This window comes from Tachypleus tridentatus, chromosome 7, assembly GCF_004210375.1.
Source record: "Tachypleus tridentatus isolate NWPU-2018 chromosome 7, ASM421037v1, whole genome shotgun sequence".
In the NCBI taxonomy this organism is placed as follows: Eukaryota; Metazoa; Arthropoda; class Merostomata; order Xiphosura; family Limulidae; genus Tachypleus; species Tachypleus tridentatus.
Window position 1 is genome coordinate 39,274,855 of NC_134831.1, and position 18,151 is coordinate 39,293,005.

General features: G+C 33.7%; 1 protein-coding gene across 1 annotated transcript in view; it reads right to left on the reverse strand.

Moving 5' to 3' along the window:
• The window catches only part of LOC143255479 (uncharacterized), a 221,087-nt gene that overhangs the window by 51,644 nt on the left and 151,292 nt on the right, over positions 1-18,151 (reverse strand). Inside the window, exon 5 of the mRNA XM_076511206.1 lies at positions 3,458-3,557. Within this exon, the coding sequence (XP_076367321.1) occupies positions 3,458-3,557 (100 nt within the window). The remainder of the gene's footprint in view (positions 1-3,457; positions 3,558-18,151) is intronic.

Genomic DNA, 18,151 nt, shown 5'->3' on the forward strand with positions numbered 1-18,151 from the left:
ACAATATTATTATATTTCTAAAGATTTTGTTATAGACAATATTATTATATTTCTAAAGACAATATTATTATATTTCTAAAGGTTTTGTAATTTGTTTGTTTTGAATTTTGCGCAAAGCTACTCGAGAGCTATCTGCGCTAGCCGTCCCTAATTTAGCAGTGTAAGACTAGAGGGAAGGCAGCTAGTCATTACCACCCACCGCCAACTCTTGGACTACTGATTTACCAACGAATAGTGGGATTGACCGTAACATTCTAACGCCCCCACGGCTGAAAGGGCGAGCATGTTTGGTGCAACGGGGATTTGAACCCGTGACCCTCAGATTACGAGTCTAACGCCTTAATCCAACTGGCCATGCTGAGCCGGACTGTGGTTTGAAAGCAGTTCTAATAACAGCTTGAGATAGTCTAAAATATGATCACAATTTTCCATACTCATTTCTTTAATAACCTGTTTCTTTTAAAAATGCCCCTCAGTGGCTCAGCGGTATGTCTGCGGACTTATAACGCAAAAAACCGGGTTTCGATACCCGTTGTGGGCAGAGCACAGATAGCCCATTGTTTAGCTTTGTGCTTAATTCGAAAACAACAACAACTTTAATAAGTATATGGGTTAGAATCTTGTCTATTATGAACCTTTCCAAAATGAAAAGTTTAAACAAAGGTTCATTGGAGAGTATGTTTAAACTTACCTCACACACTTACATAACTATTATTCGTTTACACTTCTAAGTAAAAATTCTTTTATGTTTCAATTTTATAAACTTAATTGTAGAAAGAAAAAGAAAAACAGAGAAATGAATTATTAAAATATTTTAACTTCATATTTTTAAAGAATTTAGAGAAAGAAGAAAGTATACATAAAAATGAAAAGTTTAACTAGACTTCGCATATTTATTTGATCTGAGTGAAATCTGAAAATATACCTATCTTGATGAGTAATATAAATTCTCTGATGCTGATTCTAACCCAATGAAAACTTTTCACTTCACTGTTTTAAATATTATTATATTTATTGATCTACTTCTTGAATTCACTGAATATGAAAAAGAACATATTATAAGAAAATATGAAAAAGACCACTATTAAAATTAAAACATCTATATTTTATAATTATGATAATGCTTTATTTTCTTACTTCGCGATATTGAAATAACCTTAAATAACATTAATAGTTCAAAGCTTCAAGAAGTAAAGGTAAAATGTTCAAATAATTCACTTTAAGAATAGAGAAGAGCATGATATTTCTACAGGTTTTGTTATTTGTTACAGATCATGTTAGTATATTTATAAAAGTTTTGTAATTTGTTACAGATCACATTATCCTATTTCTAAATATTTTGTCATTTGTTACAGATCATATTATAATATTTCTAAAGATTTTGTAATTTGTTATAGATCATATTATTATATTTCTAAAGGTTTTGTAATTTGTTATAGACAATATTATCATATTTCTAAAGGTTTTGTAATTTGTTATAAACAATATTATATTTCTAAAGGTTTTGTAATTTGTTATAGACAATATTATTATATTTCTAAAGGTTTTGTAATTTGTTATAGACAGTATTATTATATTTCTAAAGGTTTTGTAATTTGTTATAGACAGTATTATTATATTTCTAAAGGTTTTGTAATTGATTATAGACAATATTATTATATTTCTAAAGGTTTTGTAATTGGTTATAGATCATATTATTATATTTCTAAAGGTTTTGTAATTTGTTATAGACAGTATTATTATATTTCTAAAGGTTTTGTAATTGATTATAGACAATATTATTATATTTCTAAAGGTTTTGTAATTGGTTATAGATCATATTATTATATTTCTAAATGCTTTGTAATTTGTTACAGAACATGTTTTTATATTTATAAAAGTTTTGCTATTTATTACAGATCATAATTTTATATTTCTAAAGGTTTTGTGATTTGTTACAGATCACATTATGCTACTTCTAAATGAGTTGTAATTTAGTACAGAGAAATTTTTTTTATATTTGTAAAGGGTTTATTCAACTTGGCACAAATAGGATGTAATTCTGATAAAGAGTTTTCAATTTGGCACAGAGGAAGATATGATATTTCTTAAGGATTTTAAATTTCATACGTAATATGGTTCGTCATTTTATCAGTGTTTCTCAATTTCATACCGAAAGTAAATGTGAAGTTTATTTCTAAAAATAAACCATCACGCGACGTAAAACTTATAAAGTAATGTTTGTTTCATAGACCACAATTCTTTAAATAAAATTTAAAAAAAGATAATTGTTAGAATGTACCTGATTTCAACAGGTTCTGTCTAGAAGGAAATTTGCGTACTTAACATATTGAGACTGTTGTTCTATTTAGTATTACAAACGACGTTTATAAACGTGAAATGATAGCATTTTAGGGGTGAACACTTTGAAAACAACCTAATTCTTTTAAAAATTATTACTGATATCACTCTGTTTTTATTTAACTATAAATAGGACCTTAATACTTTTGTAATTCTCGAGTCTTTAATGAACCAAAAATTTAAAATTTTAGTAGAAGTGAACTAAATATTTTAAGATAAAAAACAACGAATTAATTCACCAAAAACTATCAAGTAGAAAGCAGCTAACTCTTTACTTTATATAATTTTGTGACACTCATAGAAGAAAACTGTATGTAGAAGATGCGACTGCATTTTATATTTTTGTTTTGTTTTACGTTTAAAAACGCATATATATATTTGTTCTGTTTAAAGATGTCGTCTCCTTAGTGCGACGCTACACAACGGACTACATTTAACTTTCTAATTCGAGAGATATACCAATGGTTTTATGTGTGTGTCTTTGTGTAACAGGAAACAATTTTCAAGACTTCTAAGTATATTGTACATATTTATATTATTGTTAAGCATATCTGCACGATTTTCTACATTTAAGAGAGCACTAGATCTTCTTCTGCGTTTTGTATAATGAGAACCAGCACGTTCTGCATTGATTTTGGACCATTTCTTTGTCTATAAACGACATGTTCTTACTTTCATATCTCGTGAAGAAGTGCAGAAAGTATTAAATCACCAGATGTAGACATAGGACGCCAATAATATTTCTGTCAAACTACTTTTGTCTGTTTAATGTTAAACGTAAAACTGCACAATGGGCTAACTGAGCAGTGCCCAACATAAGTATCGAAACTCGGTTTGTTTGTTTTTTTGAGGTGTGAGCCCTCAGACTTACAGCTGAACCACAAGGAGACGGGAAAGGCACTTTGGTGTGTTAGTCAGTTCTTGTTCCTAAGAATACGTTGTCGTTTTTCGAGAAAATTTATCCACAGCCAAATTCTCACCAGTAAAAGAAGTGGAAAAAATGAACACAGTTTTAGAAAGTTCACGTAATTAATGCGAGCCCAAAAGCAGTACACAGATATTGGATGTAACTATTCAAAATTTTCAAAAACGTTTTGTCTTCATGTGCTATTCTTACCTAAAGAGTTGCTACTGAGAAGTTTCTTGTTTCTACTCTCTTCCTTACTTTGTCTTCGGCCAGGTCTGAATGTACCCTCCACAGTTTCGGTGTGAAAATCCTGCAAAATAAGACCATCTTTTAATATAGCATACACAACTTCGGTGTGAAATCCCTGAAATTAAGGCTACGTTTGAATATACCTTCCGCAAGTTTGATGTAAAGGAACATGCAAAATACGACCATTTTTCAACATGCCACATAGAAGATCAGTGTGGAAACCCTAAAATTAAGGCCAGACATCAGGGTACCATTCACATGTTCAGTTTGAAAACACTACAAAGGATAATAAACATTCAGATTAAGTATAGGATGTATATAATGAACTAAACAGAGAAAACATAACTAACCCTAGAAACAGAATACTTTTGGTGGTTATTTTTAGTCAATTAAATTCATAAAACCAGGTTATGGGAGTTATTTATACAGACTCTCAGAAAGCACGTTCGAATGGAGTCGTCTGTAAGGGCTACTTCTAAAGAATTAAATTCACAAAACATTTGTAACTCATTAATTGTAACTATTAACTCAGAAGAAAGTACAACGCTGTCTTCTGTATTGCAGTGTAATACAGGTACAGCCATTTTACTTATATTATAGACACCTTGAAAACCTAAAGCCATATAAATACTAAAGATATTACTGATGTCCAGTAGATCTTTACAGAGTTAAAGACATCTTATTTATAATTAGTACACGCACATAAACTAAAGTCATACATGTACGCAAACCAAAGTTATTTTATTTATATTTAGCATAAGAATACAAACTAAAGCCACCTTATCTATATCCAGTAGAAGTATACAAACTTAAGCCATCTTATTTATATCCAGTACACTTATACATACTAAAGCCATCTTATTTATATCTCGTACCCGTACACAAACTAAAGCCATATTATTTATATTCAGTACAAGTATACAAACGAAAGCCATCTTATTTATAATCAGTACTCTTACACAAACTAAAGCCATCTTATTTATATCCAGTACACGTATACAAACTAAAGCAATCGTACTTATGTTCAGTACATCTTCACAACGGTAAAACCTTCTTACGTTAATATATCTCTAGAAAGCCACAACCACCTTACTCATATATAAATGCATTTTACGTTTATTCAATTCAACTATACAAATTAACTTAGAAATGTCGAGAAAACCCACTTGTAGAGAAAAATATATTTGTAAAAACGGCTAGTTGGGGTTGAGAAACATTTTTACGTAGAGGAGCGAACAACGTTTCGACCTTCAAACGTTGTTCGCTTCTCAACGTAAAACATTAACTTAGAGCTCTAAATATGAACAAGGTCTTTCTCCAGTGACCAAGGAGTTAAGAAAAGGTTTGTAGTGTATACAGAATACAGTGTGTTTTAAGGGAAAAAGGCTCATACAAGAAAACGTATTTTTAAGGAAACGAATACAAAACACAACGTATTTCAAAGTTGTAGATTATGATGAAAAATTAATCATTGGTTGAATCCTCGGAATTTAAACAATTTTTATTCACGTTTCCTTCTTTTTCAGGATTTGTTTATTAGCTACACGTGCCAATATTCAGAAATCTTGGGCAGTGGTAATGAAGCCATAATTTTGTCAATAATGACGAAAATTTTCTGACCCATTACATAAGTGATTTAGCACATGTTCATAAGTTCCTGAACTAAAATGACGAATCGCAGATCCTACGTAGCCATGATTTCACTCTGGATGTGGAAATATATAGATGACGTAACAATGAAACATTTTCGGAATATTGTCTTTAAATTTAATTTAATGTAATTAATCCAAAAAGCTATAGGGCTCTGTACTTCGTTGTTTGAGACGAGAAATTTAAAAGCGTGCGCAGAATACCCCATATAACCATTCAACTATTATTCCTCGCCTTTATTTCAAATACTGACTTCTTGCCTACTGCCGAACTCCCCCGAGTAGACTTACAACGCTAAACACCTGGTTTCGATATCCGTGTTTGGCAAAGCCCAGCTAGTCCAATGTGTAGCTTTGCGCTTAATAACAACCAAATAATCATTCCTACTGTCAACGATGTCAGCGTGTTCTATACACTCTTAACTTACGTGCAGGACTACTGAATATCAGTCGCTGTTTCATGTTCCGTTGTTTATACACCATAGATCGTGGGTGGCTGGACTTGAATGTAACGGAAATGTTGATGACTCCAGAATTACTTTTATCTCTTTCAGAAAACCCTATTGTCACTAAGTGTAAAGCGTTCTCCTGACACTTGTAACCCAAGCACTTAAAGCACAGTAAGGTTTACTCGTTCTGTGCAAAGTGCTGAAGGCTTAAAATATCAGTGAATGACAAACGACCACATTTTCCTTGTTTATCTCATCTTAGGAACTTTAAACATAATAAAATTTTAGACGCCATAACTTATCGGTACATTTGTGAGCAAGTGGAAGTCCTATCCTTTGGAGGTTAAGTAAAGAGTGTCTGAAAACGTCTAATTACAGTAAAGATAAAACAAGTTTAATACAAGGCCCCTTTCACACAATGAGTTTGGTAATTTAAAGCAAAAGGGTTATCAGCTATAGCCGTTCTCAATTTTGAGCTGACAGACTGTAGATATGTCACCATTATATAGTTTTAACAATACTATAAAAATCTGTGACATCGTACAACAATGCTTGGGATAAAGAAAAATAAAATATATGAACACTGTCACGTTATAATAACTTCCTGTAGAGGTCAGTGACATCTTACAAGAATACTTGGGCTAAAGACGAAAATATATCAACATTGTCACGTTATAAAAACTTTGACATATATAAAAGTAGGATATCCTAGATAGAAATCAAAATATTGTGATAAATTCCAAGACCGTATGAAGACATAACAAATTATGGAAAAGCGTTATTTAATTCCGCCATGTGGAGATTTCCCAGTTTATGATTTCATCTGTTTTGAAGTCGTTCTCCGTGTACAATACCAGATTACAAATACTTGAGCTCCACTAGAGAGAAGTTGTCAATGTTCTGTTGAACAATATTTGTGAAATCTTCTTACTTAACTAAGATGTTTCCGGATTTTTTCTCTTAGACAATATCCTGTTTGTCCAATATATAAAATTCTCTAAATCGTTTTCATACAATAAAGTATAGGATATGTTAGTGCAGGACCGTCGTATTTTATTAAAACCTGAAAGTTAAGAAATAAACGTTTTTATAGTATATCTCTTGGTAAGAAAGAGTTTGACGGGTGTTGACTAAGTAACGAGCCCAAGACTGAACATAATACTCCAAGTGTGGCCTAACCAGTGACCTATACATTAAAATTATAACCCTTTCAGAATTTTATTCAATATTTTTGTAAATACAACCTAAAATCCTAGTTGTCCTACTACTAGCAACATCACACTGTTTGGATGGTTTTAGAAACTGATCTACTATTACACCAAGATCCCTTTCTTTCACGCCACTATTAAAGTTATAACTATTCAAATTGTGTGTATAATTCAAATTATTGTAACCCACATACATAATCTTACATTTATTATAATTAAAATCCATCTGTCATTTATTTACCCAGCTTACTGAATGATCTAAATCCTTTTCACAACCAGCAAGACCCAAGACCTTAATGTCATCTGTAAAGGTAAGTAATTTATTGACCATTCCTTCATCAATGTCATTAATGTAAATCAAAAAGAACAGTTGTCCTAAAACTGAGACCTTAGGTACACCACTTATAACATTAATCCACTTTGACTGAGCTGTGTTTACAAGAACGTTCTGCTTTCTTCCATCAAGTCAGTCTTTTAACCGTTTAGTTAATTTATCCCCCACACCTATAGGAACAAGTTTCCTTTCAAGCCTTTTATGTTGCGCTTTGTCAAATGCTTTCTGAAAATTCAGATACTCACTTATAGTGTACACTGCTGGCCAAAATCTTAAGGCCAATGAACATAAACAAAAAATATGCATTTTGCGTTGTTAGACTCAACCACTTATTTGAGTAGAGCTTCGAAAGATGACAATAAGAAAAGGGAAAATAAAAAGGTTTTTTAGCATTTAATAGGGAAAATGTAAACACTATGAGATTAGCCTCAATACTAGCTGGTTAAAAGTTTAAGACCATACTGAAACGAAGCGTTAATCGGTAAACACGTAACGAAATTTAGTCATTTGTGTTTAATTATTAGCGTTGTCAATATCTCCCACTGACACCTACTGTGTTACATTGGGTAAAAACATGGCAAAGGCTAAAACGTTGGCAGAGTTTGAACATGGCAGAATTGTCGAAAGGTCTCTCTCAACGTGTCATTGCTGGTGAGATTGGTCGTAGTAAAACTGCTGTTGCAAATTTCTTAAAAGACCCTGAGGGATACGGAACGAGAATTTCAAGTGGTCGGCCCAAGAAAATTTCGCCGGCGTTGAGCAGGAGGATTTGACAGGTTTTCCGGCAAGACAGCAGCCGATCGTCGAATCAGATTAAGGCCCTTAAGGACGCAGAATGCAGCTCATGAACAATAAGACGGCACCTACGAGGGGAAAGGCTTTAAAAACCGTAAACGTCTTCAAAGGCCACACCTCCTTACACACCACGAAACAGCTTGGTTAAACTTTGCTGAGAAGCACCAAACATGGGACATAGAAAAGTGGAAGAAGGTTTTGTTCTCTGATCGGAAAAAATATAACCTGGATGGTCCAGATGGCTTCCAACATTACTGGCACAACAAGGATATCCCACCAGAGACATTTTTAACACGACACAGTGGAGGAAGTTCCATCATGATCTGGGATGCTTTCTCCTTCCGTGGAACAATGGGGCTTCAGGTTATAGAGGGGCGTCAAACAGCAGCTGGCGACAATAGCATGTTGGAGAGAGCATCCTTATTGACTGAAGGCCCTCGCTTGTGTGGAAATGACTGGATCTTTCAGCAGGACAACGCTGCAATCCACAATGCCCGCAGGACAAAGGACTTTTTCATGGCGAATAACGTGATTCCTTTGAACCATCCAACGTGTTCGCCCGAACTGAACCCCATTGAAAATGTTTGGGGGTGAATAGAAGGGAAGTCTATAGAAATAGACGCCAATTCCAAAAAGTACATGATATTCGTGAAGTCATCTTCACCACTTGAAATAACATTTCAGCCAGTCTTCTGCAAACGCTTATATCGACCATGCCAAAGCGAATGTTTGCAGTTATTCGCAATGACGGCCGTGCAACTCACTACTGAGACCTCTTGTTGGGCATTTCCTACCCTGTTTAGAACTTCTTTTTGGTATGGTCTTAAACTTTTGACCAGCTAGTATTTAGGCTAATTTCATAGTGTTCACATTTTCCCTATTAAATGCTAAAAATGTTTTTTTTTATTTTCTCTTTTCTTAGCTCTACTCAAATAAGTGGTTGAGTCTAACAACGCAAAATGCATATTTTTTCTTTACGTTCATTGGCCTTAAGATTTTAGCCAGCAGTGTACATGTGCAGAACATATGTTAAAGCTGTACAAAAAATATCAGATATCATAAAAATTTAGAAATTACAAAATGTTCACAAGAGGGGCTTTCCCTCGAACCCCATCATCCATTCCCTTTTCCCCAGCGCAGATAGCCCTCGGACAGCTTTGTAGAAAATTTAAACCAAACAACACATTCTAGTAGTAACAACTACTTTACTGTTTTTTTCCTCCCACCCTCCCATCATGGCAAACAGTTTTGATTGGGTTGGCAACGTTCAGTATCGTTCTATTGAAAGACATTAACACAGAAACCAAATTCCTGAACGAAAGAAACCAGAACTGAGCCTTAATTTCTAAAGGAACAAAACCAATATAAGACCATAATACTCATATAAAAGAAACCAATTCCCAAACCAGTGAAACCAACACTAGGAGTCAGCTCATTTAGAAATATAATAATATACCTATTATTTGTAATAAAACTCACGCTAGACTACTAGTGTTTCAATTTTCAGTTTTCTCTTAGCATTTTAAGTACGTGAAACGAAACGCATGTAAAAAACTATGTATGTTCTCTGCTATAAGTAGTTGCTTGAGGTTGAGGTTTTTATCGATACCAAAACTCGACAACTTGGGTCAACAATAAGAGAAAACAAAAATCGGTCAAAAATACTAGCATATATAAAAAATGATCTCATAATGTGAAACGTTGAAGTCACGAACCACTGTTTCTATATTTTGCAAACTTTAGGCATTTAACATTGTAGCAAAATAACATTTAAAATATAAAATAGAGAACCCCTTAAACACGAGTGGCAAAGTTGTGACAGTTACCGGAACTCAAAGTGAGCAGCAGTTATAAATGAGGGAAAGTCTGGTAAATTCTAGGATAAAACCGATACCGCTTCTAATAAATTTGTTAGTCCATAGAACAGTTTTATAGTGTGGTGTCTAACAATGTCTAGTCTGCTGTCTAAATAACATTTATACGATGTTTAATGTTCTGTCTAGCATAAGTTAACCATTGTCTAGCCTATTGTCCATTTTCATTTAACCAACACCTACTGTCTAATTTAATATAACCATTGCCTATTCTACAGTATAATATAATGTAACCAAAATATATCTTGTAATGTCAGTTAACCAATGTCTATCCTACGGTATAACTTATTTTAACCAACTTCTACTGTCAACGTAAATGAGCCAATTACCACAAAGTAGTAAAAATGTCATAAATGTGCTGATTTAGACCAGAACAGCTGGCGGTAACAGTGCTATAGTTGTGCTGATTTAGACCCGAACAGTTAGTGGTTACAAAGTTGTAGTTGTGATGATTTAAACCCGAATAGCTAGTGGTTACAGAGTTGTAGGTTTACACCTAGTACGCTGCAAATAATATAGTTTTTGAATTTCGCTTGTAATAACTAGTGCTTGAAATGCTATATTTGTTTGCTGATTTCACCTCGAACTTCATGTAGTTATGTAGTTAGTGCAGATATTTTGCGTCAGTTACATACTTTAAGCTATATTTTTAGGAACCCATTTCTATGGTCTACAGAGGTAGTACATTCTTTTATTAATACGCTTATGTCTTCTCAAAATTTATCAGACATCGTTGTAAAATAATTATGTTTGACATTTGAATGCCATATACTTCTGTCGTGAAGAGATAGCCTGCCAGCATGGGGAACCATCAACTCTTGATGTCTTCTCCTGACATCAATCCTTTAATGTCATATTACAGTTCTGCTTTTCAGCTAGCCTAACGTACATTTTAATAGAAGCTCTCCACGACCATTTCATTTTCAGTTATAAGAGCGTTGGTGCTCTGTTTTAGGGAAGGTAAATGCGAATTACGGTTTCCACCAAACCTATTGGGTTTCACTTGCTTTAGGCCATTTGTTTCCTGTGTAGAAAAATCTATATCATACTTTATAGAAGTACATTTATAACTTTAGTGAGATTTCTTTTCCATTAGAAACAAACCTGAAACCGTTTCGAGAGTATAACTTTTCATAAATATTAAAAAAAGAATGAACTATCACTTGAAAGAGACCTTATTATCTTGAGTGTCTCTCGCACTCTTACGTTTGTACACCTGTTTAATTGAGTAATTTCAAAGCAAGCTTCCCTGATGAACAAACATGTACAATCACATTCAAGCAACAAGCATTTACCGCTTGTAAATACAAGGACCTGGGGTGACACAAGCGATTTATCATGTACCTCTTTCTGCACGAGAATTTTAAGTCACTGCTGACATAAAACACGATTCTACAATTAGAGCAAGGAAAAATCTAATTGAACTACTCGTGTAGGAGGACAAGATAAGGTTGCACCTACTCATGTGGAAAGTAGTGCCAGTTCCGTATCAGTATCAAGTCCAAATAGTCCATTAAAATTACATAATTAGCATATACCAAAATAATAAATGTATTTCATTTTATTGGTGGTTATGAATTAAATATAAATATATTTGTTTTGGTACAAAACTAAATATTCACCAAACATCACGACAACTACTGACTGATATGGGGCAGTAGTTAAAACTTCAATATGCAGTTTTTGTCGAAAAAATAAACCTAAATAACTATAAAACATATTAAGATAATATTTTATTTTGATTTTATTACTACTGATAAAGAAATATAAACGAGGTGTTATGGTACAAACCAATCACATAAATATTCCCTTTTGAGCAACATAGCGTGATCCTTGTACAAATCAATTACTGGAACAACAAAATATGATTAACGTATACACTAATCACATGAGTAGACCCTTTCTGAAACAGCAAAACCTGATGACTGTAGAAACCAATCACAAAAATAGACTCTCTAGAACGACAAAACCTGATGACTGTAGAAACCAATTTGAGTAGACCGTCTAGAACAACAAAACATGATGACATTAGAAACCAATCACAGGAGTAGACCCTCTAAAACAACAAAACGTGATGAATGTAGAAACCAATCTCAGGAGTAGACTCTCTCGAACGACAAAACCTGATGACTGAAGAAACCAATCACAGGAGTAGACTCTCTAGAACGACAAAACCTGATGACTGTAGAAACCAATCACAGGAATAGACCCTCTAGAACGACAAAATCTGACGACTGTAGAAACCAATCTCAGGTGTAGATTCTCTAGAATGACAAAACCTGATGACTGTAGAAACCAATCACAGGAATAGACCCTCTAGAACGACAAAATCTGACGACTGTAGAAACCAATCTCAGGTGTAGATTCTCTAGAACAACGAAACGTGATGAATGTAGACACCAATTTCAAAAGTAGACCGTCTAGAACAACGAAACGTGATGAATGTAGACACCAATCTCAGAAGTAGACCGTCTAGAACAACAAAACCTGATGACTGTAGAAACCAATCTCAGGAGTAGACTCTCTAGAACAACAAAACGTGATGAATGTTGACACCAATCTGAGGAGTAGACCGTTTAGAACAACAAAACCTGATGACTGTAGAAACCAATCTGAGGAGTAGACCGTCTAGAACAACAAAACGTGATGAATGTAGACACCAATCACAGGAGTAGACCGTCTATAACAACAAGACGTGATGAATGTAGAAACCAATCTGAGGAGTAGACCGTCTAGAACAACAAAACGTGATGAATGTAGAAACCAATCTGACGAGTAGACCGTCTAGAACAACAAAACGTGATGAATGTAGAAACCAATCTGAGGAGTAGACCGTCTAGAACAACAAAACCTGATGACTGTAGAAACCAATCTCAGGAGTAGACTCTCTAGAACAACGAAACGTGATGAATGTACAAACCAATCACAGTACCTGTACACGTGGGGTGCGAGAAGAAACTGTATTGTTGTTGTTCTGTACCAATAAAAACGATTACTTAATGTCTTATTGTTTTACTAACTCGCACCCTTTCCTCACTTTTCCAAGTTTCCCAGTGTTTGGAAAGCGGGTGAGAAAAGCCGTAATTTTATTATACCCCAAATTACGTCATTACTGTTTCTTTAGTAGCATTACGTTTTCATTCTATACGTTCGTACGTAGAGCCCAAATATTACGAGACATTTGGATTCCTCTTAGTGTAACAAAAAGTTGAAATCAAAAAGTTTTTATTGCTCTTTGCACGCTATGTTTCTGATATTACTAATCTCGAAGAAGGTACAGTTTTTGATTCCTCACAAAAAGGAAGTCAGAGATTGCACTGTCCCAACCAATCAATCATATAGAAGGAAACTCTTCCTAGAGATCTCATCACGCTCATCGGAGAGAGAGAATTAGGTGTTTCGTACAGTTGTGAGAGCAAAAGATGTTATCAACTAAAAAGGTATATCAGGATCTATGTTCTATGGTCTATAATAGGTTTTTTTCCGGATACTTACTCAAGGCTACACTTAACTATCTGTCTATCCGTTTCTAATGTCAAGCTGATAGGATAGCAGATAGTCAACAGTATCCGCTGCCAGATTTTGGGCTACTCTATAATCAACTACTGGAATGTAATTACTATTCTTATGATACATCCACGACCCTTAAGTGTGTGTTACGATATTTTATTGTGGGTGGGGAGAAAACTCTAACCACAGACCTCTGTCCTGCATGCTGACCACTATGTCTATACGTCAGCAAAACATCTTTAAGAATGACCTGCGGATAAAAAGAATGAAACATTAGAATATCGGAATATCCCTGTTTTTTCTCTCCTGTATTACTTTCTTCAACCAGTTTCGTGACATCAAACGTCACTCTTCAGAATACAGATTACAGAGAATCCCTAACGAAAATAAGCAAATACCATTTTACAACTGAACATAAAGAATCTAAATTAAATACATGTATTATTTCAAATGTATATTTAATACACTCCATGTATAAATTAATGTATTAAAAATACTCAAAATAATACATGCAGTTACTTAACGTTTGTCCAGTATACTTTTACTTCTTAAATTAAAATTTTATTATAATTATACCTTCTCTTGTTATTATAGAAAGGCAATTTATTTATTACTTAAGTTCATTAAAGCTACCTATAACTCTCTATAAGTTCCTTTCTTAATTTAGCAATTAAATCTTCTAACCTTAAGCCAACTTTACGAGTTTAAAAGACCTCTAGTGGTGTAGCGATATATCTGCAGGCTTACATCGCTAAAAACCGGGTTTCTATGCCCCTTGTGGGTAAAGCACAGATAGCTCATTGTGTAACTTTGTGATTAGCTACAAAAAACGAAATCGAGTTTACATTAACTTTAATCTGAAGATTTTTCGATTTGGTATATATTACACGATTGCGTTCATATACAAGTGGTAACTACATTTATTAATAACAATGTCTCCCGCTGGTAGAGTGGTAAGTTTACGGAGTTACAACGCTAAAATCAGTGGTTCGATTCCCTTCGGTGGACTCAGCAGATAGCCCCATGTGACTTTGCTACAAAAATAACATACACAATTAATAATAATAACAAAGCAATATTCTGGTGTACCAGGTATTACCTCAAGGCCAAAAGATAACTAAATTGTGATGACAAAGGAAAACTGGAAATAAGCCAAAATCAATACTAGAATAATGTGAAGCCTGGTAGCATTCGTCTGTGCTAAGATTTTAAACCTATCAAATATCAATGTGTTTAATGCTCTGAAAGAGTCTTTAGAAACTGGTAGGAGTTCGTGAGAAAAGAATACCGAGAGCAATATCTCACAGTATTACCATTTCTTATGATTTAGTAAAATAGATTGGGTTCGCAGTTGTGTCGTAAATAGGATCTAATTTGGAACTTTTGAATGTGACTGCTGTTATGGATGAAATAAACACATAACTGAAGCGAGTGCTAGACATAAGACACTCGATCCCCAAAAGATTATGGTTCAAAACAATTTCGTCGTTTCTTTAAAATTCAGTCTCAATGTATACGTCGTGGAAAATGTATTCCAGCGATATTTAAATCAAGGCACGTGCCCTCTAGTGACATGGCGGTGTGTCTGCGGAATTACAGCGCTAGAATCCGGGTTTCAATAGCCATGGTGGGCAAAACACAGATAGCCCATTATGTTGCTTTGTGCTTAACTTCCAACAAACAATCAGTTAAAGCACATGCAGAGTATTTTTGTTGTACACTGTAACAAACTTCTGTAAATGTACGTACAACCAATCTCCATCTTTCAACCATATTTCAAACTACGGTTTAAAAAAAATTACATGAAATAAACTATGAAAGTAAATACACATTTTAACTTTACTGAAATTATACATAAGTGTTTTTGATGTGTAGAAATATTTTGTTGAAAATAATACTAATTTCTCAGTGAAACCGTTTAAAAAGATAATTGGTCATAAAAAGGAGACGGTGTTTCTTTAAATTAACTGTGAAATATGGTAGTCCAACCTGTATTTTCATATACAGTTACACTCTCTAGCACGAAACGGACGTGCTTAAAATTTATACATGTATATATTTCATCCAATAAACTGTTTTTAAAAACGAGTACTTTAAGTTCTACGATCTAGAACTTCGATATAGTATATGAATTTCACATATCATGAACCAGCAAGAATGTATTACTTGTTTCTTTATGACGGCCCTATTATTATTACTAATATAATAAAGAATTAATATTCATTTTAAAATATTTAAAAAGTACTTTTTACTCTTTGTTTATACAAACCATTACCTTCAAAATTAAAATATATCTGTGCATTTTAAAAACTGTTCGCAATGTTTCATTTCTTACATCCTTACGCTACGACTACAGGAAAAGGAAAAATACCCGGAGGATTTGTGCGATTTCACCAGAAAGTAGTTTCTCGAATATACCCAAAATTAAATACTTAATCTAAGATTGGACCACTCTCAGCTTCTGTTGCACTACAGTCACGATCTACCTACGCCTAAAAAAATGGTGCAGCAAACGTGCCCTGGAGGTCATTTTGTATTGGGGAGACGCTGCATTACCACGTTACTTTACATAAAAATTGAAAAATAGAAACGTTCCAGTTAACTCAGATATAACAACACTACTGTTTTCAGATGTTTCAGGTAATTGACTAACTAATTGATTAACAATACTATTAATAATACCGATATTATTAGTGTATCATATGAATCGTAAGTGAATCAAGGCAGGTGTGCTTGAAAATGTTAAATTAGTGTGCTCCTTACAGTATACCTAAAGAAGCACCTTTACGATTTTTCCAATTTTCAACGTTCTATTTTTTTTTCACGTTACAATTTGACTGTATCTGTCTGTCTCGTGTTGATTCACCAACAAGTTGATTTGTTTCTCAGAACGGTTGGTATGGGTATTAATGCTTTTATTGATAAGCAGAGAACAACGTTTCGGCCTTCCTAGGTCATCTTCAGGTTAACAAAGAGAGAGTTTGCAACTTACCGTTGTCGGGCACATGTCTTAGGGACGAGAGTATAAATAGGTACGGGATTGTAAGGGGCGTTCTGAGATATATTTTTATTTTAAGTGGGTTCCTCGTCATCAAGAAATCAGTGTTGTTGTTTTTTTAATTTCGCGCAAAGCTACAAGAGGGATTTCAGGCTACCAGTCCATAATTTAGCAGTGTGAGACTAGAAAGAAGGAAGGTAAATATTACCACCCAAAAGCCAACTACTTAACTCTAACCTACTGCTACAGTGAGCACGGAGAAAAATAGCAAAATAGTTGCAATAATTTCCGATAGGGGTTTTAATTTGTTTGGTTGCTTCTTAAACTAACGTATTTGTTCTTTGTCTACCTCTAACACACTGGAGAAAAGAGATTAAATAAATAGTTGTGCTCAGGACTCATATCTGTGGTTAAAGCACGAACAGACGTTTTTGGACCAGAATGACAAATTTTTTCGATGAAGTTCCAACAGGAGTAGTACATGAAGATTTGTTCATATCAAAGAAATTTTAGTGGAATATGACACAAAAATGTCACATTAGGAAATATAAAGTAATTTTTTTAAACGAAAACACAAACACGGAAAAAGAAACTATTTCATTGATTAAAAAATCGAAATAATATAACACAATGTGGGATAAGATATATCTGAACTACGTCTACACACAAGAACTCAACTAACCATCTAACTCATACCATTCTTAGTTCTATTTGAGATTTTTCCATTAAGAATTAATTTCTTAAACCTTCCTTGGGAGACATATCAAACCTGTCATAAGTTTTGAGGAGCAATACTGCCGAGCATCTGCTAAATCTAAGTATTTCAGATGACACACGATTTGATAGATTAAATTCATTAAAATACCTTGCTCTTACATTCTTCATTTTACGAACTTTCCTGCTAATGTTTATTTGGATTTAATTACTTGTTAAATTATTTCATGAACTTATTTTCAACACAATTAAAATGTCCACTGTTTTGAAGTTTTTCATGTGATAACTTATCATAAAGTTTAGTAAAACAAACAATAACAGTTTTCTAACTCTGTCCTATTATTGATACCTCCATGTTGTGGTAGGTCTTTAAATTACATCATAATATCTCGTCCAGTTAGAAAACGTTCCAATCACCTCGCTCAAATACTAAATCTTTAAGCCTCGCCATGATACCTGATACATTTGCAACCTGCTAACTAATGGTTTACATCAGCAGTATTCAAAGCTTTATTGCAAACGTTTTAAAGCTGTGAATGACATATGCCTGCGATGGTTTTATACGCTTGCAATTTTTATGTGTCCTACATTAATTCCTGAAAGCTGAATCCGAAAGTGAAACCGATTTATCTCCAGCACGTACAGATTTTCACAAAACGTCATATGTACTTTTACATCAGTGAATCATTTTATTATTAAAATATGGTTACATTTTGTTATGCTTAAAATGTAAACAATCGCAGGCTATAGATTTCTCTAAGGGAATCGTAATGCGAGAGTCTTAGTGATTGTTCAATATCCCAAACGTAATAATAAAAATGTTTATCAATGTAAACAAAATAATAATTTGATCTTAGTAATTGTATTTTCTTTTTCACGATTTGCAAAAAAAATCCTTACGTGATACAAAAAAAATTAACATTATTTTTGAAATCTGAGTAACTAAATTGTGGAAAATTCGTTATTAAGCCAAACCAACCTTTATGAAGTTTAAATTGACAGGCCTGTGTCGTGAAACTATACACTACAAGTTATTTCATTTCCACTTGGAAAACCACCTTTAGCTTCTAACTTATTGTATGAACTTTAAATATATGTTGACAACGTAGATTATGAACATACTG